The sequence below is a fragment of the Cantharellus anzutake genome (assembly GCF_015039405.1).
Source record: "Cantharellus anzutake strain C23 chromosome Unknown EI90scaffold_2, whole genome shotgun sequence".
In the NCBI taxonomy this organism is placed as follows: Eukaryota; Fungi; Basidiomycota; class Agaricomycetes; order Cantharellales; family Hydnaceae; genus Cantharellus; species Cantharellus anzutake.
The window spans coordinates 146,210-171,939 of NW_024066952.1; the positions used below are offsets into that span (position 1 = coordinate 146,210).

Here is a 25,730-nt window from a genome sequence, read left to right on the forward strand (position 1 = left end):
CTCGTAGCTTTCGTCTGATGTTGGATCCATGTACTCATGTGGCTTTTATGCTATTAACTTGTGCCTTGGTGTTTGCCACCTTCCCTCGGGACTGTAAAAGAGGGGGGTATAGCAGTGCAATTGGCTGGCCTTTAAATACAATCATAAAGCGTCGTAATCAGTCCATGTCCGTCAAGAAATGCATCGCTCAAAGGTGTGTCGTAGGGCGAAATAAAATGTGAGACTGGAGGTCAAGAAAGCATGATGCTATGTCACTGCGGTACTGTAGTATTTTGGTCACCAATCATAGCTAGTCGTCCTGGGATGGTGTAGTTGCTGTTCGCCTAGAGAGATTAAATCTCGAGGGAGAACTCAAAGGCGTTCGTGGATGTGACGCCAAGGATCCATTGGTTGATGATGCCTTCTCATAATCCAGTCGAAGTTGAATGAGTCCTGAGCCATTCCGAAGCTCAGCCCAGACATCAGAAGACAGAACCGGTGTTGCGCCCAAGCGGATGTGTTGCCAAATCTGCTCGGAGGGAAACTGGGGTTAAGGTGAGCAGACGGAACAGGCGAAAAACCTACAACAATCTCGGCATCCGCTAAGACCTTGTCCTTAGCCAACGTCTTGTGATCCAGTAGGGCCAGCGAGATAGTCTGGTTGTCAGGTCCAACGGTGAAAACAAATTGTTCATTCCTGCATGGAAAATATTATAAGAGTAGATCAAGCAATACTTTGATGCCCACCATTCTGGCGTGAGTGCCTTGTGGACGTGCTTAGTCTGGTGTTCCTTTTTGCCAACCTTGATCGACACGTATGGCTTGACACCATCGCCAGCCGCAGCACCGACAAGGCCCTTGGCCGAAACGACAGTGACTCTCAGTGTTCCAAACTCAGTCGGCGGCGTCCCTTTCCCAGAAGCATCAACTATGGGATACGAGGTTGCTCCGCTGGCGGCAAGCGCATCTGTCACAGCAGGCTGGGAAAATGGCGTAGAAGGGATTTCGGGTACAACCGCGGAAGCAGGGACTGGAAGCTCGTCGCTCTCCTCAATGGTTTTGTTCTTCCTAAGTAGCCCAAATGTTTTCGACCCCACTGCTCCAACACCGTGCGCTGTGCCCTTGATAGCACTAAAGGGCAATCCACCGACTTGTGTCATGGCGCGGCCAGCAGCAATGAAAGTTGAAGTATTTTTACGTGTGCGAGCCACAATCTCAGGGTTGAACACCATCTTTATGGTGATTGTACCCTTCGTACCCTTGGGGGTCTGAAGGCTGAGTGTACGTTCTGTGGACTCGAAAGGCTCGAGATCCGCCAAATTGATGGTGGCGAAGCCAAGAGGATCATCATTGCCGAGCTGATCCCAGTCCTTAACTTCCACTTTAAATTGTGCAGCCACTCTCGAGGGCTAAGATTGTCATGGGTCAAATCTTCGATACACTTTATGTCACACTCACTACTGGAACCGTGAAATTTTCATCCCAAGTTGGAGTGAGTGTCTTCATCTTCTTTTCGGTCTTGTACACTTTCTGGTCGTTTAGGGTGAAGATGGCGTAAGGATCTGATGTACCACCCCGATCCGCTGCGAGAAGATCTCTGGCACCGAGGACATCCACTCTTAACAAACCCATATCTGTACAACAAAAGTCAACGTCACTCAGTTACATGAGGAAGGGGTTGCGCTGACTAGTGATACTCTCTCGGGGTTCGAGGGTGACAGGCACCGGGATGTACTTGGCCATCAGCTTCACCTTGCTGGTCCGCCTGCTATTTTGGTCTGTGAGGATGAACTCAGCCTCCTTGCCCTGATGACGAGTTCATCATAAGCTTGACAAACTCGCACTGCTGCACCAACCCAACATACCAAACATTGTTCGAGGAAAGCCTTAGCCTCGATCTTGAAGTCGCCGATAATGTCATCTTTCATGCCTTCCTCGTTTTCATTCAATCGAAGCCAGACCCTCCCAAAGTCGAGTTCCCTGATGAATCCTTCACCGACCTGATCCCAACGAGCAGTGGTGCTTCGCGCTCTCTCGGTACTGAACGAGGGCCAATAGCTTTCGTCCACTAGGAGTTCAAGGCGAGCCTTTTTGCAGAGCTCTCCTGAAATGGCGTTCACCGCAAGGACGCCCGATTCTAGCAAAACATCAAGTGAGACCGAGTGATTGGCCAATGAAGTTGTGCATACGTTGTTTGAGTAGCTCTTCCTGAGACAGCTCAACACCAACCTGTTCAGGGACGGGAGGCATGGTTTCTGATTTCTTGGCAGCAGCAGCTGTACCTGTGCTGCGGGTGGAATCAACAGATCCTTTTTTTCGATGGGCCTTTTCCTTGGCTGATCCATCCCCATTAGCCGTGGTCGGAGAGGTAGGAACGTCGTCCTTCAGAGAATAACTCGGAGCGATGGTAATGCCATCAAGAGACTCCTCATCAGATGAAGATTCATCTCCCGATGCGATGTCTTCTCCGGAACCATCTCGGGGGGCGCTGTCATCAAGTTCCGTGCCAGCGGCTGGAAATGTAGTACCAGCAAGATTAAGAGCAGGGACGAACTCCGCCGCGTAATGAAGTTTCCCCTTAAACGTGTTGCCTTGAAGGCGGATGGAAGCCTCTCTCTCAAGTTTTGCAATGGGTGCAAAAGGATACTTCATATCTTCCGCGTTTTGCTTGGCGAGGTCCTTGACGGCGAGTTCGCAATAACCGAGAGTCCGGTCCTTGAGTTGATCAGAGAATACTCAGTACGTTGAGTCCCTTGTGGCTCTTCCGGAAGTGTGCCTACCTTTGTCAGGTTCTGGTAATCCATGGCCTCTAGCACCATAACCTGTGTGGGCGTCAGTATGATCATTCTTCAGGACCGTGTGCCACGTACATCTGAAAGTGCATGCACGGGTACATAAACGATGGCATCCCATTTAGGGTTGAGATCTAGAACGACAATAAGCCACATCAATACTGCTCGAAGGAAGACAGCTCACTATTGTTAATGACCTCCGTGCGAGCCAACGTGATACCATTCATCTGAACGCGAATGTAGGGATCGCTCTGAAGAACATGAGAATAAAAGATAACTTCGATTGAAAGTCACCTCACCTTACCCCCAAGGGCAGCTTCAACATTCTTGACATCAGACGCCTCCTTAATCCTAACATCATTATCAGTATCACACTTGATGTAGCCCCAGGCGGAATTTCCTCACCAAAGCCTGACGACACCAATAGGAGGAGTATATGCAGCGGCGCCCTGAACGCTGCCAGCCATTGCCAAAGGTTTCCATTCCGCAGACATCCGCAGTTTGCCGGTCTTACAGCCGCTGAGTGGGAACCAGTCGCGCTGCTGCTCCTTTGCCTTCAATAAGTCATCAAGACGAACGCTCAAGAAACCAATCACGGGATCCTTGAGCATGTCTCGCTCGTCGGCGATTTTAACAGCAATTACACAGGACGAGCGGTCCGAGACAAGGAATTCAGCCGCAGATTCCCAAACGGGAGATGCTGTATGCCTGAAGGTCGGGGTTTTGTGGATAAGTTGATGATGAAGGAGAACTTTGGCGAATGGGTTGAGGTCTCTGGTGAGCGCTTTGGACAAGTCCAGCTCCTTCGCTTGATGTAATATCAAGCGAACAATTCCAACAGCTAGCAGGCATTATTAGACCCTGGCGTTCTGTTAAGAGCAAAAGGGACACTCACAAGTTTCCGGTACAGGCTCCAACTGTCCATCAGGGCCTTTGGCAGGCGTTAGGACAGGGAAGTACGATCTACAACATGTGCATTTGAGGTCCTCTGTTATCTAAGTAGGTGTGTGGCACTCACAAGTCGAAGATAACTTCGCCACACTCCTTTCCATCCTTCAAAACCTTGACGATGATACCTTCACGTGTGGCATCATCCAGAAGCTGGCTGAGCTCGTAGCTCGCGGTCCCAAGCTCAGTGTCATTACGATGGTCGTTGTGGTCTAGGACACTAAGTGTGAGAGTCTCATGCAGGTTCGTCGAGTTAAGGAGGAGATAATGAGTGGAACCAAAATGCGGGTTGGGCCTGGGTTTGGACGGGTTACGGAAATTGCTTTGACAGAAGTTAACGGGACCTACGAGCTGCGCTTAAACCTTGTCCTCGCAAGCTCGACACGGTGTTCGATACTGAGAGAAACATACGGGTCTGGTACTCCACCACCAAACTTGACTGCCTTGAGATCTCTGGCAGATGTGATTTTAATTTGCAAAACTCCAGTTGCACTATCTAAAGCCCGACATGAACGATGGAATAGCCTCGGCACATGGGTTGAGCTTACCGAGAGGGGTTCCCGACAACATTTGCTCGAGGTTCAGAGTGAAAACTAGGATTGAACATCAATACGATCATGAGGGGATAGGGGGCAAAACGAACCGTTGGGATCATACATCATGGGTCCCAGAGTAGCATGGACCTGGTCACGGATGAAGGAAGAAAGTCCAGGGATCTAAGAACGCTGATTAGAATTGCATCATTCTTGGCAAGGAATCACAAACATTATTGATATCAAAACCGAAAGTATCACCGCCGATAGGCTTAAGAGAGTAATCAAGGACCGGGGGTTGCAAAAAGCTGATTTCAGCGATTTGAATATGAGGGTAATTTGTCATCAGCTTCAGCTTGACCCTCATTTCTCCGCTAAAAACAATGTTCTCAACAAGAATGTGCATTCCAGCAGTAGCGACGCCTCTCCCAATGCGAATCTCGAGAACAATTTTGGAATTGACCTTATTGACCAATTGTAATGAGGTGGAGTCAGCCAAGTCACTTGAGTTGAATGATATTGCCCAATCCATGAGAACGATATCATCGGCTGTTCTTGGGAAAGTCCGGACTTTGTCTATCCTGGGTGCCTTCGTGCCCAACGTGAATGTGGACAAACGCATAGAGTCAACCCCGGTTGGAGTCGATATGCTGAGGACCTGGTCAACTGAAGAGACTATGGTAGAAGACAGGATTGGCTCATAAATAAGCCAAAAGCGATCCAGGAAGTTGTTTAGCCAATCTGCGGATTCATGCTCGCTAGCGAGACGGTTCTTGATCAGTTCTCGCTGAATGTCGTCGCGCGCCGCACGCCGCAAGCGCCGCATCGAGGTGCTATAGTAGGTGGCGCATACGGCAAGAACAATAAACAACCACCCCCATCCAAAGCGGAAGACGGTTAAGAAATAAGTTGTCACCACAGCCTATTTAGACAAGATTAGCGGCTTGAATGCGAACGGAAATGAAGAACACGCACGAAGACAATTATTCCTGCGTTGTGGTACCATTGGCCATAATACATGTCATCAATGAACATGGAAATGATATGTCGGTCGCGTTCTTCCCCGTCAGCAACCGGACGGTCGATTCCTGAAACAGCTCGCCAACCAACGCGATACCAGTCGGGTATGGCATAAGCAGGACCATCAGGAAGGGCCCCAGGAATGGGCTGTTCGGTGATTTTTGGGGGCGTGGTTTCCGCTTTCTTCTCTCCGTCGCCGATACTTTCGTCGATATCCTCAACCTTGATAGTGGGTTGGACAGGCGGACCGCCAGTATCCAGCTTAATCCCTGCACGCGAATCATTGGGTACACACCAAATTACCGAGCGGTCGTTTGTACACTTACCCCGGGCCTCTTTCGGAGCACCGTTGGTCACACTGGAAAGCTGACCTTTAGCCTGGCCTGCAAGTGCAGCCTTCTGCTCCGGACTAGCATCTGGGTTGAAAGTATGCACCTTCCCACCCAAATCTTCATCTCTCGCGTGAACAGCATCGAGTGTGCCGCGAGCAACAGGCTCAGCCATTTTCCAAGCTCGTACCCTGTCGAGGCTGAGGCGCAGGGAGTGGAGTGGCTGGTTTTCGGATGCAAACCGCAACGTCAGCCACTCATTACCAGAATCGGCAACACGCGCCCCCCACACTGTCGGATGTAGAAGCGGCCTGGACCCTTCTCCGACGATGACAGACTTGTCTGCGTATGCTGCCTTTCAATTGTGCACCTGTCAAATGGGAATCACCTTTGCAATGTTCGGTCATTCCCGCATACCTACTTTGATTTACGCGCAATGTTGACGCGTCCGACAGCATTTTATCCGAGAGACAATAAAATTTGGACACGTAACTGGTAACAGCTAGATCTCGTTGACCGATAAGACCAAAAGCAACCACAAAACCAAATATCAAACAAAGGAAATACAAGGCGCTCGCACACCAAGGACACCAAGAAAGGACTGACGGTTCAAACAGGCCGACGAACCACGACCTCTGAACATGACCCCAAACAAGGAAATAGTCACATGGCGAATCGTGAATATAGTTGTACAACCACACCAACATAACATATTATCCCTCCCACCATACATACGGAATATTTGGTGGAATTTGTACTGCGGTCCTCTCCTTTCCATGTAACTTTCTTGCAACATTGCCTTTCGGCAGCCTGCGTGCGGTTGATACATTGATTTCCGGCCAAACGATACGTCAATACTTATTCTCAGACTCGTACTTATTCTTAATTTTCCTCCTGGTTTCTATCTCAAATGCGGATTACAGATATTGGCGGTGAAGCTGAGTCCCTCTATGGCCCTAACGACATTGAATCAGCATCAAACCAACGTCAATGATGGTCCAGATCTCAGCAGAAGACAGCAGAACCAACAATTGGAAACCTAGTCGTCTGGCCCCATTTCAAACTCTCAGAGATATACGCAAGGGTCACCCACGTAGGATAGTTCACGCGGGTGTGATATATCGTCCCACTGGTTCCCTTTCTTGTCGATTAGCGCTCTACCGCCACTCATCGCCATTGACAGCCAGTCCTGTGTTTGAACTTTGAAATGGAACAAAGGATTGGTAGGCAATTCTTCTGGCCGTGCCTCCTCAGCTTAAAGTTAGCTAATCTGGAACTTGCCTTGATAGGAATTATCCCGATTACGCTTTGGCCTACACAAAAAGGGCTGAAAAGCGAAATAATGAGTTATTACGACAAGATGTCCATCGCTCCCTTTCATCCTGTGCACTTCCCTGAGGATTCCGGACGTGCGATTGATCAACATCAATGCTTGCCCCTACAAATCTGCTCCGGGCAAAACCGAGTCGTGAGGATCCAGGGTTTGCGCTTTGGATTCATGCATGTTCAACGGCATTGCTCCGCGGGTCTACATGGGTATAAAACCCTTCATTTGAACTCCAGCCTAGCCATGCCTAGTTAGCCATGTCTGTGGGCCAAATGCCCCACCTCAACCCGGGTAAGTCATGTTGGTGAGCAGCCTATCCTCTTCTAACCGTTTGATTGTTTAGCCCCCGTAATAAAACTTATTATTTCTTCTGGATCATGGAGCTCGGAACACATCATCCTCCCACTTAACGTCGCTTCAATCACCCCGGGCTACATCTTTTTACCAAGGATTGACACATTCTATCAAGTAATGAAGAAAACACCGTCTTTGGTAACGTGAGTTGCGTGATCTCGTGTCTTGCAATTTCGTCCAACACCCCCGCAGAATACTTCGAGGAAAATACTTTGAAATTGTCCGAACAGGGCAGCTGGCTCCGACGTCAACTCTGGGCTGGCTGGAACTGAGCAGAAACGGACCGCTCTGGAGAAGAGGGCCGTTGGATGCAAGGGAACCGGACCCCCCTCGGGTTCCAGGCCCCTATGGCCTCAGAGAGATCCATGTCGTGATACGACCGATTCCAGAAATCCCAGATTGTACCAGTGAGTTGTTTCTTGTTTGTTTTTTAAGCCCGGACTTCATATCTCCGGCACTCTTTAGGAACTACCCCACCTGTCTTGGAAGATCTGTTCGTAGTTTCAGAAGCCATGCCTCCCCAATCCCTGTATGGGATGGTGTACAACGGCTCACCAGATATCCACGATAATCTGACGCCCACCGTCTCCACGTACCTCTCCCGTAGCCCTGGGACTTCCAGTAGCTCGATTGTGGGTAGAGGTCGGCGACGGGGGCCAGAAATGTCGAGGGCACAGCCCCAGGCAGCGCAAGCTGTAGCAGGCCCAAGCCGACCCACACCTTCGTCCTCCAGCCGCCGACGACAAGCGTCGGCGAATGGAAAGAAGTCAAAGGTTGTGAAGTCCACTACACAGCAACCGCTACCTGTCACTCCCCTGTCCAAGACCACCCGAGCCGATAGTAGTCCCTGTTATTGGTACCCACAAGTTGAACCCTCAAACCCTTCACTCCAACAAACATCCAACACTTTTCCCGGAGAGGCATTTCCAAACTTTGGTGCGATCACTCCACCAGGAATATTCGGGCCGCAGCCCACCACAGGCCCTGTTGGCCCCTGGAGGGGCTATGATGCTGCGTCTTCATCGGGATGGCAAAACCCTGCCCCTCTTGAAGCCACATCGGCACCCTATCCGCACATCCAGAGGTACCAGGAGTCGCAGCCATGGCTTCCGGCCTCCATTCCTGGAAGGGATACAGTACGGGACCTCTTGGAATCCCTCTCGCCGGCCTTGGGTAGCAGTGGGCACACCCCTGCGCCGTCGGTGCCTCAAAGCTCCACCTCCGACGAGCTTGTGCAGTTCTCTACATATTTCGATGTAGATCCCAGGCAAGAGTTTGACGCGCCAGTTTCTCTCGATTGGTAGCTGCCTCGGCTTGTCATCGGACTCCGACGATTTGCTTTTCCCTACCTTACTGATCTTGCAATCGGTAACGATCAGTTTGTGAAGACCATCCGCGGTCCTTTAAATAATCATGTTCCCAAATCACGTGGCAGGGCTGTCTGTGCCATCTTGTTTCAAACCGAAGAGATCTCCGATTCTTCGACACATTGTAAGGTTATTCTGGAGTGTGTGTAGCTAGCTTTAAGACCCTCGGGAATGTATTGCCCGGTATGGATTCGTTGAGTGGTACAAGTCCCTGTCATGTTGGCTTCGTTGCTTCGTCAAAACTGTATACTTAATACGTATCGTCACTCGTTCAACTTAAGGATAAAATCCAGAGACTTCCGAGAAGTGTTGTTGTGTCAATTGCATCTATACGAAACTTTCAGAAATGAATGTCCCAATTAGGCGTTAATTGACCTTGACGCTCAACCCACCGGCGACGTATTGGGATCAACAGAAGGTTCCTTAGCGCGTCAAGCAAAGATGTACAGCGTACGCCGTTATGTTCAGGTTAAGGGAGATTGAATTGAATTAAAGAATGGCACAAAACGCGCAAGTACAAGACATGAGACCACGGACAACTTGAACGCTAAGCGTGACGGACATGAACGGTTACATGGCGTACCTGATTTTAGCAAGGTGAGTCACGGGAAAGATGGGACAAAGGATTGAACCTTACTTCCTTGTCCATTCCCGGGCAGCTGCCTCATACCGTGGACGATCGGTCTTATACAAGTGAGCAATGTCGGGCACCAAAGGATCGTCGGGGTTAGGATCGGTCAACATCGAGCAAATTGAGAGCAGCACTAAAGGAACCAGGCCCGGGGTGAATCACGGAAATTCGGAGGCGGTGAGTCAGCACAGAGGTGGAAGATCAAATAGGGGAGCCTCATAACCGTGCCTTTAGAGATCGTCAACGCTGGAGACCACTGATCCCTGAGGATGTCAAGACAAATGCTCCCATTGGAGTTGATGTTTGGATGGTATATCTTCGTTGTGAAACTGACTTTGGGCGGCTTGAACGGATAGTCGGTCGGGAAAGTGATAGAGAGGAAGAAGACACCGCCAGCGTATGGCGAGTCGCTCTTTAGAATGTGAAGTATGAGTTTTGCATAATGTATGTAATGAGATATGCCTTATTACTCACAGGACCCATAATAGTCGCTTGCCATTGGAACATGTTGTCGCCTGTTGGACCAGCGCTGCATGAAGAAGGCGGATCACGTCCGAGGTCAACGAGTTCCTAATAACCGCCAGGACAGGGATAAATTAAATGAAGTGAGATCGGTCAGATCGGTGCACATCACAAAGACGGCGATGAGCAGATGAACGATACCACAAAGGCTGTGATGAGGGATTAGCGCACCTTGTTGATGCGTCTCAGTGCCATTATGGATAGAGATGAGGCTTGACTGGCGAGGAGAACGAGATGAGGGCGAAGTAGTTCGTCAGGAGTGAGTGTGTGGTGAGAGCGAGAACCGGTTAGACGAGATCGGAGTATTCTATGGGTCTGGAAACTTCCGATCACGGGCACTGCCCAGCGCTAATTAGCTGGTAGCCACCAGTACCCCAATCGCTCTGCAAATGTCACAAGAGGAGTAGCAGAGTGCAATTAATCATGTTCCAGAAACGCAAGGCTTGGGGATTTATTACGAAGGTGGGATATGCCGTACAAAGTGTCGCAACGAAGCTTCAACAAGACTCGCACTTGCACAAGAGAAAGCGCTTGAGCAACAACTGATTGGATTCGCCTTTACGAAAGCCAAGAGGGGGGATGGTAGGGGCGCAAGCATCTAATAAGTGAATCATTAACATGAAGAAATGAAGGTTTTCACGGCCGAAGCATGCACAGCACAGCTATTAAGAGATGTGCCCATAATTAGTCCTCAAGTCCCTCGTAACAGGCCCAGTCTTGAATGCTTTTTATGTTATCCGACTAGCTTTATGCCAATTCGGAACCGGATCGGTGGAGAAAGGCATCGGGTAAGCACGATGCGACCGAGAACTCGGGCAATGGTCCTACCAACGACGTGATTCTCTGTCGTGTGGGAAATAATAGGCGCTGATAGCGGTCGAACCGCTGAGAGAGCTTGCCGCCCTTTAATCAGTGAGCTCCTCGTAGCCCAACCCCGATCGTCACCACGGGAACTAGAACGACATACGGACGCATTTCGTCATACAAGTCGCTACTTGGCGCCAGGACCCCCACTACTGCAGGCTAATTCTGGGTAATTACATGGAGATGGAGACAAGATAAGGCGCGAACCATCACTATACTCGGATGAGTCCAGGAGCAACATAACACCCTCTGGGGCGCTGCCGGGCACTCACGCGCCTGAGTTGAACGCTTCAGAGTGTGATGGCTGGTCAACTCGGTTCTCCTGACAGAGGCTTCCTCATCTATCGAACTGTACGCAGGACCTGAAGGAGTACGAAAAAGGATCTATCAACCTCTGCTCGGATCCCCGACCCATCTACAGCTTGAGTCTGAGGACCCTGCTGGAACAGTTTACGCATTGAGGGCCGAACTTGTGGTTGGTTCCGTTAGTTATCACTCGGACAATGCTTGACGAGGAGCGCAGGCGGAATAGTGCATCGTGAATTCTTTTGCTCAAAATGTTTCAACCCACATGCCACTCAAGATCAACGAGTGGCAAAGATCTCCACCCACGCGGGTAGACTGCGACCCCGATAATCCAGTCATGTCACGTCAGTGCGTGAGATCCGGGATTTAGGGGGCGTTCCGATACCAGCGGTTCATGATGGCAGGCCACCCTATTTGCCGTATGGATTCCCTTCCAATTCGAATGCGGACCAGCCATACCATAATAAATAATAGCGTTAACCAATGGCATGAGAGTGGATCTTTCCATGATTCTGGGCAAAGCGTTTGTTGACGAAATTTGGAAGAAACGGGCGGCATGGAATAAGTAATCCGTTTCTGCATTTCATTTGTTCCAACTCCGACTGAGCCGCATGTTTCTTTGCATATGCGGTTGTCTTTATTGATGTGAGCTGCATTAGTTGTTCGGCAGACGATATGAACATTCATCATCCCAGTATGTGACTACATAAAACCAAATAGGGGAGGGGTGAATATCGTTATCAGAGCATAGCACCCATAATTATCCGAGCACTATTTGAGGCAGCGTACACGTCCTTTAACAAAGAAGAAGGGGAGGCTAGCTAGCTCATGGTCGAAAGCCCCTGCATAGCCTTGATTCGAGCTTCTGCAAGCCACTATATAAATGCGAGCGCCTCTGGACAAATTTGATACCAGTGCCACTTCTGATCGCATCGTGTGATTCAGTGCGGAAGAAGGGCGCTGATGGTGGCCCCTGATCAGAACCAGTGACCTCGAACCAACACCAACCGGCACATGGCCCGTCACGAAATCCGACATAAAATGTTTGGATGGAAGTTTCGCGTGGCGCCGCTACAACATGCAGTGTGCCATTTAATATCACTCCATCACGCGCACCACAGCAGCACAGGCCTGGTATATAGTGGGAAAAAGTGATGTATGTGTGTGTGTGTGCGATTTTCCTGATATATATAGCGTGGGGGAGAGGCCACACTTGGGCGCCAAGACAATCGCCCAATGCAGATCACTATACTGTACATGTGATCTATGAACTCCAACCTATCCAGGTAATGACGGGGACTGAAACCCGAGAGAAGCGCTAATCAACTCGATTCCGTTCCAGGGAGTATGCCCCCCCCCCTTATCTGGCCTATCATCTTCCTACTCTACTACTACGTCGAGTTAATTAAAGCAAGAGGCAACCGATTAGCCAGAACAATTGACACAGTAAAGTCATCAGTCCACATGGATCGATTGTTGAGAAACCCTCGTGAACAGATGGTTGGGGTTGGGCCGCCACTATAAGTGATCAGAGCATTCTCGCAAGTAAGGTCGCATAAGGGAAGGATGCACTAGCTGGGGACGGAGGATCAGGAGAACATAAGATGGAGAGAAATGAATAAGCGCGCATCATTTAAATCTGCTTGAATATTTTGATATGAATTCACAACAAAATATAGGTGAAAAAATGGCACCAGCCCACCCCCTATGCAGTGAAGACAACAGGAATATCACACAGGGGGGGCGGCGTTACCACCTTGTTCCTATTCTAGACTCTCAGGTGTAACGTAAATCACATCGTAAGCATAGAAGGGAACAGTGCGCACAACGTTGGAAGAATCGTAGCGATCGTGACGATAACATAGAGCATGAGCCTGAAGCACCGAGTTTGACCGAAAAACATGGCAGCAAAGCGACCGGGACGGCAACAAGCAATCCCAAATAAAGAAAAAAAGGGGGGGGAGAGAAAGAAAGAAAGAAACTGGAAGGAATAGAAGGGAAGATCGATGAAAGATAGACGGGAAAAATGAACTAAATAGCCTTAATCTCCCCCTCGTCACTGCTGGATGGCTCTTTCTCGAGGCGATGATCATCGAGTGGCTGGCGACCAGGCCCGAAACGCGACTCAATGGATGTGATCGCAGCAGTAACGTCAATGTGAAACGCCTCCCGATCCACCGAAAACACAGGTAGAGATTTAACAGCTCTATCCACCCTCCATTCCCGCTACTTCAATGTCATCTGCCTGAGTATTACTTTGCTACTCAAGTTCTCCTGCTCAAGATGCTTCCTCACTTCATTGGGATCGCTCGCATCCGTAAGCTTTGCAATACTGTAAAGGGGCTCGACGTCTAGAGGGGTAAGAATGCGTCCGAAACCACCTGCGACAAGACCACGCTTAACCCATGGACGGGATACGCCAGCAAAGTGCCACTCCACAGCATTTGGGGACGCATGACGATCAAGTTGAGATCTGACATCCTGGAGGATCTGGACGGATGTAACATCAACGTGCTCGACAGCCGTAAAGTCCATAACGATCGCCTTAAGAGTTGGGCGAGGATCGGAAGCGATTGCATTAGGATCGATGTGGCGAGGACCAACAAACTAGAATGGCAGGACATCATTCGAGCGTTAGATGCAAATGTTTGTTGAGAGAAAAAGTCGGATATACGTACGTTCCAAGGACGATCACCCAGCGTGGGGAAAGAATTGGCGTTCGTCCTTTTCGTCTGCGCCTGGATCACAGCCACGAGTTGGTCTGTGTAACACCCGACGCTAGGGTACAAGGGACTTTGCCTGGGACGGTAAACGAAGACACCAGGAATAGGCTCTTCGACCGGTATACCAGGGTTAGATCCATCAGCATGGTCGAGCGGGACATACACCCTTCGGGACGTATTGGTGACGAATTTGCTATTCGTCCAGACTTCAATGCGGCCTAGGAAATCGCCACGGGACTTGGCAATGCGGAAGAGGAGAAGACCACCTGTGGATGCTATCGCCGTGCTATGATAAAGTAGGGAAGTCGCTTAGCGGACGCCGCACAAAGCGTGGCTAAAGATTGTGCTTACTAGATACCTATCTCAATGGTACCGAAGATGCAACCGATCACACCCGCAAAGAAGATGGCGATCTCCGGGGGAGAAACTTTCCACCAGTGATACAACGATTTTGGCGGAGTGATAAGATCCAAAACGGCGTGAATGATAACAGCAGACAAGGCAGCATTAGGAATGTAAAAGAAGACCGGTGGGAGAGCATAGATGGAGAGAAGAACAACGAGAGCGGTGATAACACCGGCCAAAGGGGTGCGCACACCACTTTTGGACTTGATAGCCGTGCGAGAGAAGCTACCGGTTGCAGGATAGGCACCAAAGAAAGGACCAAACAGGTTAGTGACGCCAATGGCGATGAGCTGTAGAGTTATCGGGGTGAGCCAAACTTGAAGGCATGTTGCCACATGGGTCTTACCTCTTGAGAAGGGGAGATGGTGTAATTGTTTACCCTCCCGAAACTCTTCGAGATAGCGATGTGTTCACTGATAAAGTCCAGGTGCGTTAAGATCCAAAATTAGGGTCCTTTTTCCAAGAATGCTCACATAAGCAACACAATGATAGCACCGGGAAGCTCTTTTGCGAGAGCGACCACGGTAGTATGGTTGACCGTTGGCACGTTCATGTGCTTGAAACCTCTTGGCACGGTACTCAGAATGGAGAACCTTGGGTGCTTCTTCCTGTGCCTGTTGACTAACCATGAGATCAACGTATATAGCAATATAACGAAGGCGGTTCGGAGCGTGCTGATGAAGAAGAATAACTTGGCACGGGAAGGATCACGGCGCGCTCTCCAGGTGCACAAGCTACGTATGAGATATAGGAGGAAAAGAGCTGTGAGGCCGACCGCTGCGTTGATATCGGAACGGCCTAAATGCTTAAGGATATTGATGAAGACCTTGTATGTCGCATCGCGGGTGTTTAAGCCGGTGATACCCATGAGGGCGGGTACTTGACTGATCGCAATGTTGAGCGCGCTTCCAGTCATGAAGGCCCCGATGGCTGATTATTAAATAAGGTTGGGTGACTATCAATTTCATCTGCAGAAGTGAACCTACCAGGGAGAGGGATGAAGTCTACAATGAACCCCAGACGAAGAATGCCAAGTGCGGTGACGAAAGCGCCACATAGTACAGCCAGTACGCCTGCAATCTGGTATGGAACGAGATGGGGGTGGGTCCTTCGTACGCGGGTAATAATCTGGCCTGTCAAGGTCGACATGACAGCAACCGGTCCAATGGTGATACTATATCGGGAAATGATGGCCAACAAGATTAGAGGATCAGAGCGGGGCAGGGTACCAGGCACATACTCTTTAGAAGTGGCGAATGCAAAATATAGCAGGACGCCGACGAAGCTTGAATAGAGGCCAAACTCGGGTGCCAAGCCGGCAAGTTTGGCATAGGCCATGCTTTGCGGCACGACGACAGCACCAACGGTAACACCAGCGATTAAATCCCCAGCGAACCAGACCTTATTGTAGTTGGGGAGCCATTGAATGACGGGAAAGAGATTTCGGAGGTAGGCGGCAGAGCTTGCGCGAGTAGGGATGACACCCTGAATCCACCCTGAGACCGTAGGATCTTCCTCGACGTACGCCCGAGTACGATTCTGTGCATCAAAGTGTGTCAATCGTGAGGAAGAAAGAAGGAAAGCGGGGGAATTGCATACGGTTGCAGAGATGGATTCGCCGCGAGTAATGCGAGATTGAATGTTGTTTTCATTGCTGATGGGAATACCGGTGAGACGCTTTGCCCAATATTCCAGCTTGTCCATGGCTGGTGAACGCCAAAGGGGAGAAGGAAGGGGAGAAGACCGACTCTCCGTTCAGACGTGGAAGCAATACTGTTGGGCACATGCATGGATATATAAGTAAGCAAGCCACCCACATAATTCTTGGAGAGAATTGTACCTTGATATCGAAGATCCCCCTAAGCCAAAAACGTGCTTATGGCGTGATGGACTCACTGAAGCTTCTGTATGTAAGATAAGAATTAAAACTACCTATTTCTGAGGTGGGGGGTTCGCCGCCAAACTTAAAAGACGCCATCATTCTCACCAAGCACGCAATCCAACTTTCTCTGTTCTATATCGGTTATCTCTTCCCGCCTATCTCCATTTAAACTCCCCATCTCCCATTCGCACACTCGAAATGCGTAGGGCGGAAAGTGTCCAAATGACTCCAAGACCACGTACGGGCGCTGTCAATGAGTCTATTCAAAACTGGCCCCGGCTAATCATAGTGCCGGCACCAACGATCCCGGCAAACTCCATGGTGTAACTATTTAGGTGGCCTTTTGCTTCCGTCGTTTTTGCTTTCGCTCTTTTCATGATCCTCCATCTGTCTCAACGGGCAGAATCTCGATGCGGTAGGTGCTTATCTTCATCGAACCCAATGTGATGTTTTATACAAACTAGAGTTTGTGACTTACTCATGAACGTATCCTTATTTTTCCTGATCAATCATTAATTTTCTTCATTTCGCATTTGCTGATCTGCTTGTTTTTTTTTTCGTAGTCATCTGCAATGTGGTTCCAGTTTCAGTTTCGGTAAGTTCTTGCCTTGAACACGACTTGGATGGTGTGGGATGATGATCAGCATTGGAGTTACCGTCAGAACACTATAACATGACGATACCAATTGGCTAACAAAAATCTGACTGCTCCTACCAAGTTGGCTATTGGATCTTCAGAATGACTAATTCCGTCTTGCCACCTTCTAGATGTTGACCGTTTTGCTCTTGTTCGTTATTTCATCGTCAAAGGTTAGTCTCATCATCTCTTTTCTGTCCCATTCCACACTGCATGATGTTACACACGATGGTCTTCCTATCATTATGCGGAAACTGCCCAACCAGCTCACGAACAATCATGGGCATCCCAGCTGAAGCTTTTCCTATCTCGTTGTTCTCGTCTATGATCACAGTGCAAGTACTGATTCTTCGTGCTGTAGGTGCGCAAGTTTTTTTTTTCTTAGCTGTATGGTACCTGTCGAGTGTATAATCATTTGGAAATGTGATAGCCGGTTAGCTACGTTGAACTATGCATAATACTGAGAAGGGTGCTAAGGGGTGTGAACGAGTTAGGCGCGTGGCGCTACTCTTATGTAATGCAGCCCTATAAAGGAGCAGAAATTTGGTTCCGTTCCTGTTTTTAGCTCATGCAGCAGCCTCAAGGCCGTGTAGCTCGTCACCCACCGAAGGGCTTCCAGTCCTTTCACATTCGCGAGCGGGTTAAGGTCTGAGTGTTTGATCCTCCAGGCTTTGTTCATTTGGACTTGGTCTCGTTCGTTCTCGAGAGGAGACTGTTGGTCATTCCGACACGTTGACGTACCAGAAATTTCGCAACGTTCGACTGATACCCGGAGAGTCATATAGTGGCATTCTTTTACGTGTGCGCTGTGTGAGGAGGGACGTCCGTCCAGGTGTGGATGGATGAGCTTCGATCTGTTTTGCTTGAAATCGTCAAGGAGGATGGGCATGTTTTCGATCTCTTTTGTCATTGTTCAGCATCATGAGGGTCTGAATTTCCGTTGGCTGTGTCAATCTATCTCGTTGGGACGCGTCGTAGCCCGTACAACTACAGTCGCGCGGGAGGATATGTTTTCTCCTGGTTGTTCCTGCCTTGTTGTGAGAGGGGTGCACACGTGAAGGCGGATCTGGTGGGGGTTGCTCCACGGGGGCATGGGGAAGGCTTAATCGCCTTCCGCTTCTCTCTTCTTTTCTGAAAGTTCGATAGCACTTCCAGATATGCCCCTAAGTGTGGAGCATCAGCGTTGCATGGAGGCCGGTGCAAGCGCCAGATGCCAGTTACCCCCGGGAACGTGTAGTTCCTAACCTTTCTGCCCACCAGGAACCAACGTATGAGGAGAGATGCAGCCTCAAGTTATTTGGCTTTTTCGTGCTTGGATGTTGATGGAGAATACGAGAATGTGACCTTGAGTGCAATTCACGGCGCCATGGGTTCTTCAGGTGGGCGCGAATTGTCTCGCCCCGCCCTTGATAACTCAATTCAGACTACTCTGGGTCTGCTGCCTTTGACCATTCGTCATCCAATTTTTCGCTCCCAACTTTTCTGTGCCATTGGTCTCAGATTTGTGGTTCTCTTTTCTCCTTTTCATTTTTTGTTATGGTGTATGTAATAGTCCGTCGTCCTTAGTATACTATCGCGTTCTGCATGTTCGGAAATACTCAGTCCCGGCCATCACACAACACACTAACACATTAGGTTGTCACGTTAAATAATATCATCAGATGGCGCCTCAGGCCTTTAGACGCTGGTGACGCTTGCGCCTTCCTTATTGGGGTATCAGAGCTGAGCTTATGTAATGTTAGCCTATTTAAATCGGCAAAAACCGTCTTGGTTCTTTCTTTTCAACCAACAACATCCCAAGGCTGCGTAGCTCGCCACTCACTGAGAAGCAGGTTTGTGCCTTCTGCATTTTGCGAGCGAGTTAAAGTGAGTATTCCATTCCGTGTCCCTTCGTCATATGGCGGAAGGCGTGTGAGGACCTCGTGCGTCTGTACTGAAGCTGGCTTGCCATCGCTCCCGGAGATCCACCGGCTGGCATTGGTGTTGTGCCGCTTGTGGGGAGGGAAGCCCGCCTTGGGTGGATAAGTCGGATGTCACTTGGGACTCGTCAAGGGGTGGTAGCGTCTACGTCTTTTGTTCCTTTCATCTTCCTTGCTTTCTCTTTTTGCTACCGTCTCCTCCCTCCCTATCGGCGATGGAAGGGCGCAGTCTCATTGACTGTGCCTTGCTAAGGTGCAGCGAGGCCGTTGAGCATCATGTGTGTCTTTGTTCGTGTCAATTATGGCGCGGAGTGGTGAGCAGTGGGTTATAGCAGTGCATGAAAGCACTTGCGGCATGCGAGCTGTGGGCGTAATGTTTTCCCCCGCAAGCCGTTCCGCCGTGTTGCCGAACGCAATACGTTTCCAGCCTCGCTACAGCGAGAGAGCGCTTATATAGCGCTGTTAGCTTGACTACTGGATTGATGAATTACCACATCCAGTGATGCAGTTGTGTGATGCAACCGCTGCATCTTTGCCGACGTGTTTACTACTAATACTACTACTGCTGCTACCATGGCCCTACTAGGCCTGCGACTCATACCATGTCGCCATATTACGCGCTTCATATTGCGTATTATGTACAGTCACCGTCGAGCACCTGTCATGGGCCCATGTCCCATGAGTACAGATGAGCATAGCCTATTTGGTATGCGATGTCAAGCTCTGCCCTGAACCCGCGTTTCGGGTGTGCAGATAGAAACTATCATAACTAATATTACCAGTGCCGAGATGGCCAACAGGAACGTATGTCGCACAAGAGGGAAAGAGAGAACTCCTCCCTCTTGGTCGAGGTTTCATCAATATGATGCCTCGAATGCCCCCGCACTCCAGCAGAATGCGGTTCCGCGGGTATGACCCATTTCACGTTGAAGGGGGAGCTGTTTGTTCTCTTCTGCTTACCAAGTCATATCGTACGAGGGGAGGGTGATGGCTAGTGCCTCGAGGATTCAGGGATGATTGGACGAAGATGGACGCTGTTTTGGGTGCGATATGCAGCACTGATGTCCTTGCATTCTGCAGGATGTTGGTAACTCAACTCACTTGCTCTGGGTCTGTTGTCCCCCTGCAATAATTTTTCTCACCCTTCGTTCGCGGCTCTTTGAGCCGTGTCGAAGTTCCAACCGTTCGCTTGGTCGACGTGTCACTGCCGTAATCTATGGCTGTGATGTGTGTCCCGTATATTTCATGTATCGTATTTTATATGTAAGCTTTAACAATAAAGGCGACATAATATGTATTTCGTTAGATCCAGAAGCCGCGATGTTGCAGACAAACTCATGTTTGTGAGGCATTGACGTTAACCTAACAGTGGGTTTCCATCGCTCCAGCTGGACGCTTGTTCGAGAAGCCGATGAGACGTACACGTCCTATTGTTGATCTATCTTGCTGTCGGTCTTCTGGTTCTTCAGCAGCTCCAGTGTATTGCATCTCGTCATCCGTTCTGGGACTTGATGTGTGTTGTGGGCGATTCTATCCTAAACTGATGTTACGATGACGTGCGTATACCACGCGATGGCGGGTCTAGTCATTGCCCGTTCGTCGGTTGCATTAGTTCTTCCTGTCAATTCCGGTTCTCGAGGCGGACGTTCAACGAAATTATATATATCGTTTTGGTGGGACACATTACGTTGTCGCGTGGTTGAATTTTACCACAAGCAACGTATCAGAAGAACCTTTCATTAAACTTGGAGATCTTGGGCCGGATATTAGCAAGGAAAGGTTCGTTCTTTGCAGAAGAAATGAGGCGGACGATTCGTCCCCCCCCCCTCTGTGGGCATGGGGGCTTACGAGTGTAGCCCCCCAAATCATGCTCCGCTCTCTATAACTTTTCGCTCCCGCATATATCTCATGCTGATTAGACCTGTACATTCTCTGCACCCTTTGTATGACTATTCGGTACTCTATCGTAACGTACGACACGCTGGTACTATCGCATTTGACGGATATTTCTTTCAAAGTTATCATTCCTCCCTCTTCCACTTCCGCCTAAGCTCCACTGGCCCAATCTCTCTTCTCATCAGCTTTGTTCCTTTTATTCCCTCGTCCCACTCCAAAATCGATGATGGACGATTTAAACAGCTTGATGAACTCGTAACCAAGGTATGTAGTGCAACTTCAGAGACTGCAGCCGGTGCTTCAGGTGGCGGCAAACAAGGGGCCGACCTGCTCTGTGTCACTACACTTGGGGACCAACATTACCGGTCAAGCTATACTGGCGGATGCATGCAGCCTGTCATATGTAGGTGCCGGGGATATAGCGCATTCGACCCAAGATTGCGGGGCAAAAGCTCCACGCCCAGAAATGCCCATGAGTTGCATTTGATCACTTCTTATTGCACAGAACGATTGGCACGGGGATGAGACGAACCTAGCAAAGAGTTAGTACGAGGGGGCTAGCCAAGAAGGGATCGGGCTCGGTACCCTGAATCTGCGCTTAACGATGTATCTATTCAACTGATGAGATCATAACGTGTACGACAGAACGTCTAGGTATTGTAAAAGTTCGCCGTTACGTCGTCAGATACAGCCTCGGAGTCCCACTCAGTGGCAAGGAAATTGTTGCATATGCCTCCTCAAGTCCAAGTTGTGTTGGGTCAAGGAGCCAGTGAAGATTGGAGTCGCCTTCAAGGGCACAGAAGTCATAACCCAAAGACCGTATCTGAGGAGAGGACAGAGTCAAGCCTGCCCAACACGTCAGAGGGGACGAAAGTGGAGATTTTTTTGAGCATTTGATAGCCTAGGGAACCAATGAACGCCTAGGCGGAACCGGAGAGTGCTATACAAGCCAACAGGCTTGTGAGGCGTCTCCCATGTCGGCATACGTGAATGCTGGAGAGTCAATTATCTGGCATCTTGAACGCATCGGTGCCCATAATCATGTATCTTGCAGTGCTGCTGACACCGGTGTGCACACCCGAGTTCAAGATGTCCGAACTGCAGGCGGTCGCCCCTAGTGTGCGTGCCACATTGAACGTACAAACTTATTTAATACGCACCTCGGTTTAATATTCGTGGATTAAGGAAGAAGCGGGCGATTTTTCCTGGATGATCGAGATATAACGAAAAGGACTGACGAGGAGGCATCATCGAGCACTTCTGAGTTGTACCATTCCTCTTCCACATTCGATTCCTGGTGACCGTTGATGGGCACTCCTTGGCGTTGGACATAAATCCCAGCTACATCCTCCGGGGCGGCACGGATCACATTTTTGGCAGGCCTATACGGAGAGGTGCATATCCTCGACGGTTTCTCCCTCGTCTTTGTCGAAAGCCGAAATTTCGGACCTGATCTCAATTGATTAGCGCTGCGATCGGTGTTTGGGCAGGGGCTCACCTTTCCCAGATGAGGCTTAAAACCGATGAGGATTTTCTCATCGGGTTCGTTCCCTTTCCCTCAGTCCACAATTGCCGATGCTCAGGTGAGCCAAATTGCGCGGTCTTCTCATGAACGAAAATACCACCTACATCATAACACAAGCACTGAGTGTGTACATCGTAACATCGGCTGGAGGAACACTCACATCGAGTCTCGAAATAACCGGCCATAACGAGAGGTACAGCGCTGTAACATTGGAATGCTCCAGAGCGTCGAAAAGGATCGAACCGAAAGTGGTGCAATGAGATGAAGAGCCATTATCACACTCCGGCCATCCAGAGATCGACAGCGAAGCTATGTGGACTGGCAGCAGCAGCACTCAGGCCGTTGGACCACGATTTCGATCGGGGCTCGCCATTGCATGCCCCCAAAACTGACCCCCCTTTAAATTCCACTGTACGGCTCTGGAAAAAAATGGAAGTCGAATATTCCCTTCGTCACTTCCAAGCTCAAATTTGAGACGACTGGCCTAGCCAAAATGGTAAGGCTGGAGAAGGTTAATTTTTTTTGTTCCAAAGGTTTTTTCGGCTGTCGTTTCAAGCAGAAGGTAGAATGTTGGATGTAAACATGTATACCATAGAACCACAATCCAATTGTCAATAAGTGATATATTCGGTCAGGAAGTTTAACGCACCCTCTCAACAGAAACAAGTCTAGGTGACGATCAAAATTTCAAACTGCTGGGACACATTCTGTTACACCCTGCAAACGCTCGGGTCATCGCCTGTATCGGCATCGTGAGAACTGAATAGGGTTCACGAACCTGTAATCCCACTGTTGCTGAGAGGTGGTCATTCGGCTTGGGAAGTCATGAGTGTTGTTCAATCCGATGATGCTGACTCACCTTGTTGGATAAGTAGTCGCTATTGATCTGTCATGTTTGTGTTGATAATTCTACCCAAACTCGGACCCAGGTTCTGACAAGATAAAACAGAACGGCTGGGTACGAGCCTGCCGCCATCCCAACTGAGCTGCTGAGCTGGTGCTTCGATCGACACAGAATCTTCCAGAATGTTCTGACGCACAGTCGATTATTTTACGTATATTCTCATTGTGATACGTTTCGTGGATGTATAAATACGCACGGACGTGGGTTGGTAAAAAATCATCAGTAAAAGCTACTAACATAGTTTTCCGGCTAAACATCCAGAATAAACAACAACTAGCTTACCTCTGGTCGATCGCGAGTTGAAGTCGCTGAGTAGCGGATTGCCACACCTAGAATCCCTTCATTACAACAGTACCTCCGTATTTGGGCAATTGACACTTGTCCGATCACCGAGCAATCTGATTCGTGGTCCGACAGGCCCGCAACACAGGTTGTCATGCCATCCTCTCATTGTCGTCGGCGGAAGCTAGTTGACAGCTTAGCTTATGTAATCGCATGCACATTGCATAATCACAACACTGAGGCCAAACCGAGGCTCGCTTTCGTAGCACTAGTACCTCCTTCGACTTACGTACCGCTAAGAGGTGCTTCCCGCTATGGACTCTCGATCGCTGAGGATATGGGCCTTGCTCATCATCGATTCCATCTTTCTCCTCGTGGAGCTCACTGCCGGCTACGCTGTTGGGTCGCTGGCGCTGGTAGCAGATGCCTTCCATATGCTCAAGTAAGCAAGCGCGATCGAAGGGATGCGAGCCGTTTCGCCTAATTTCTTCATCTATACAGCGATGTGCTCAGCTTGGTCGTGGCGCTCTACGCCATCAAGGTATGACCATTCGTAAGCCCGCAATGGATCTTGTGTTAAGCCAGTTTCTGTGAAATGCAGCTCTCTGCTAATTCCCCAACCTCCAACTACTCATATGGATGGCATAGAGCGGAGATTCTCGCGGCTCTCGTGAATGGCGTCTTCTTACTGGCGCTTTGCTTGTCCATTTTTTTGGAGGCGGTTGAGCGTTTCTTCTCTGTTCCTGGTAAGAGTTCCCCAGCCCCGGGCCATCTAATTTTTTTTATCACTATTTCCCTCACAGAAATCAGCAACCCTAAGCTCGTTGTGATCGTCGGCTCGCTTGGCCTCGCCTCCAACATCCTAGGCCTCTTCCTTTTCCATGGCAAGTCAAACGCATTTTTTAAATGGGTACGCTCGATGATAACAATCCCAATACGCAGAACATGGGCATTCTCATGGTCACGGCGATTCTCCCGCATCATCACCATCCGCAACTCCGAAAAAAATGGAAAGCTCGCCAATACCCTCCGAAACTACCCCACTTGTCTCGCCGCCCTCATCCCCCAAGAGGATCAGAGGATCGGCGAAGCGCTCTAGGTCTCCTAGCCGTAAGTGCAATCTAGTTGATTCACCTGGCTGATCCTGAACTGCATGACTTCATATCAGCCTACACCGGTCACCCAGCCCAAACCCGCGCACGAGTGGTTCAAACAGCTGAGCAAGCTGGGTATCACTCGGGCTCATTTTCGATGGCACAGAGCCCTTCTAGTCCTTCTGCCTCAAGGGGTTTAGCAAGAGTTTATGGAGCTTCTAGAGCAATACCCATACCACCCGAAGACGCAGTGATGGACGATTCAGGAAGCGATGGAGACGAGCATTCTGTCCACGAGCATTCACGCCCGGATGCTCGTTTCCACAGTCACACAAGCACTCACACGCACAAACATGATCCCGAACATGTTCATTCAGCCGTTGATATTGAAACTCAGGGACCGGATCATGGTCATATCCACTCTCATGGCTCGATGAATATGCGTGCGTTATTACTTCACGTGCTGGGCGACGCGTTGGGCAACGTTGGCGTCATCTCGTCTGGCCTCATTATTTGGCTGACTACTTGGAGTTGGAAGTACTATAGCGACCCCATCATCAGTTTAGTGATAACCTGTATTATCTTTACTAGTGCCCTACCTCTCGGTCAGTTCTTTTCTATGGGAGATCCTGTTTTACATATAAATCTCACCGTTTATCCCTACAGTTAAAAGTGCCTCTTTCATTCTATTGCAGGGCGTTCCACCGTCCATTTCATTGGACGCCGTTCGTGAGGACATTGAGGCAATCCCTGGAGTTCTTTCCCTGCATGAACTGCATGTGTGGCAACTTTCGGAAACCAAGATCGTCGCCTCAGTCCATGTATGTGTTGCGCATGAAGGAGAGGAAGGGAGCAGAGCATTCATGGAGGTTGCCGGCGATATAAAGAAAGTGCTACACAACTACGAGGTGCACTCGAGTACGATCCAGCCTGAGTTTTTCACTATCGCTGGACACGAAGCCCAATCCTCCAGGCCCGGAAGCGGGACGGTGAGTTGAAATTTTATTGACATGGGAAGGTGCATATGGGTTACCCTGTGTTTAGGTAACGCCGTGCAGGATGCCTTGCGCGCCCGGACGGAATTGCCCTCCTGAAGTCAAATGCTGTCGTGAGTAATGGAAGCCTTCCAATCCCTACCCAAGCCAACTCACAGTCCAACAGCGAGTGTCGTCCAGTCAAACTAATCGTTAATAACTTCTATTTGAAATTTATACATATTGAATCAACATTAATACACGGCGCTGTACATTTTTCAACCCCCAATATTCGTGCCGAACCCCTTCCACCGTTTGCTCTAGTCCCCTGACGCCTCCGATATTGCAGGAGGCTTGTTCCGCTGAAGTTGGGAATAGTTATCAACCATCTAGTCCCTCATTAGGATCTTGGATGGCTTTGGTGGTACCTTTTGTTCCACCAAATGTGCCTTTTCTCCGTGCGACCTCTAATGAGTTTGCGTGCCGACCCATTAAAAGAAGCAAGCAAGACAGGAGC

General features: G+C 49.5%; 6 protein-coding genes across 6 annotated transcripts; 3 read left to right on the forward strand and 3 right to left on the reverse strand.

Moving 5' to 3' along the window:
- Positions 1 to 289: 289 nt before the first annotated feature.
- EI90DRAFT_2964367 (tricalbin) lies at positions 290 to 5,964 on the reverse strand (the record flags this gene model as incomplete). The annotated part of the gene is made up of 20 exons (XM_039055484.1): positions 5,599 to 5,964; positions 5,228 to 5,541; positions 4,485 to 5,174; positions 4,363 to 4,435; positions 4,268 to 4,312; positions 4,068 to 4,215; positions 3,790 to 4,014; positions 3,667 to 3,734; positions 3,177 to 3,612; positions 3,071 to 3,122; positions 2,956 to 3,022; positions 2,850 to 2,905; positions 2,760 to 2,801; positions 2,169 to 2,694; positions 1,845 to 2,116; positions 1,668 to 1,785; positions 1,438 to 1,613; positions 727 to 1,388; positions 568 to 676; positions 290 to 511 (listed from the first exon to the last, which is right to left on the reverse strand). The coding sequence occupies exons 1-20, from the start codon at positions 5,774 to 5,776 to the stop codon at positions 290 to 292; spliced, it is 4,479 nt and encodes a 1,492-aa protein (XP_038923048.1). The 5' UTR covers positions 5,777 to 5,964.
- Positions 5,965 to 7,185: 1,221 nt separating this feature from the next.
- On the forward strand, positions 7,186 to 8,586 carry EI90DRAFT_3115184 (uncharacterized protein; the record flags this gene model as incomplete). The annotated part of the gene is made up of 4 exons (XM_039062753.1): positions 7,186 to 7,219; positions 7,272 to 7,425; positions 7,475 to 7,689; positions 7,748 to 8,586. 4 exons carry the CDS (start codon positions 7,186 to 7,188, stop codon positions 8,584 to 8,586), a joined length of 1,242 nt encoding a protein of 413 aa, XP_038923049.1.
- A 696-nt stretch (positions 8,587 to 9,282) lies between these two features.
- On the reverse strand, positions 9,283 to 9,997 carry EI90DRAFT_3143379 (ubiquitin-conjugating enzyme; the record flags this gene model as incomplete). Its single annotated transcript, XM_039065015.1, has 4 exons — positions 9,283 to 9,413; positions 9,509 to 9,692; positions 9,755 to 9,850; positions 9,974 to 9,997. The coding sequence occupies 4 exons, from the start codon at positions 9,995 to 9,997 to the stop codon at positions 9,283 to 9,285; spliced, it is 435 nt and encodes a 144-aa protein (XP_038923050.1).
- A 3,201-nt stretch (positions 9,998 to 13,198) lies between these two features.
- EI90DRAFT_2903234 (sulfate permease) lies at positions 13,199 to 15,804 on the reverse strand (the record flags this gene model as incomplete). Its single annotated transcript, XM_039054130.1, has 7 exons — positions 13,199 to 13,579; positions 13,651 to 13,981; positions 14,047 to 14,390; positions 14,447 to 14,513; positions 14,574 to 15,030; positions 15,087 to 15,274; positions 15,341 to 15,804. 7 exons carry the CDS (start codon positions 15,802 to 15,804, stop codon positions 13,199 to 13,201), a joined length of 2,232 nt encoding a protein of 743 aa, XP_038923051.1.
- A 4,586-nt stretch (positions 15,805 to 20,390) lies between these two features.
- Positions 20,391 to 21,099, forward strand: EI90DRAFT_3029586 (uncharacterized protein). Its single transcript, XM_039058141.1, has 2 exons — positions 20,391 to 20,966; positions 21,020 to 21,099. The coding sequence occupies exon 1, from the start codon at positions 20,447 to 20,449 to the stop codon at positions 20,957 to 20,959; it is 513 nt and encodes a 170-aa protein (XP_038923052.1). The 5' UTR covers positions 20,391 to 20,446; the 3' UTR covers positions 20,960 to 20,966; positions 21,020 to 21,099.
- Positions 21,100 to 23,459: 2,360 nt separating this feature from the next.
- Positions 23,460 to 25,355, forward strand: EI90DRAFT_3143381 (cation efflux protein; the record flags this gene model as incomplete). Its single annotated transcript, XM_039065016.1, has 8 exons — positions 23,460 to 23,587; positions 23,647 to 23,686; positions 23,747 to 23,891; positions 23,949 to 24,029; positions 24,088 to 24,255; positions 24,314 to 24,844; positions 24,906 to 25,228; positions 25,284 to 25,355. The coding sequence occupies 8 exons, from the start codon at positions 23,460 to 23,462 to the stop codon at positions 25,353 to 25,355; spliced, it is 1,488 nt and encodes a 495-aa protein (XP_038923053.1).
- Positions 25,356 to 25,730: the final 375 nt, after the last annotated feature.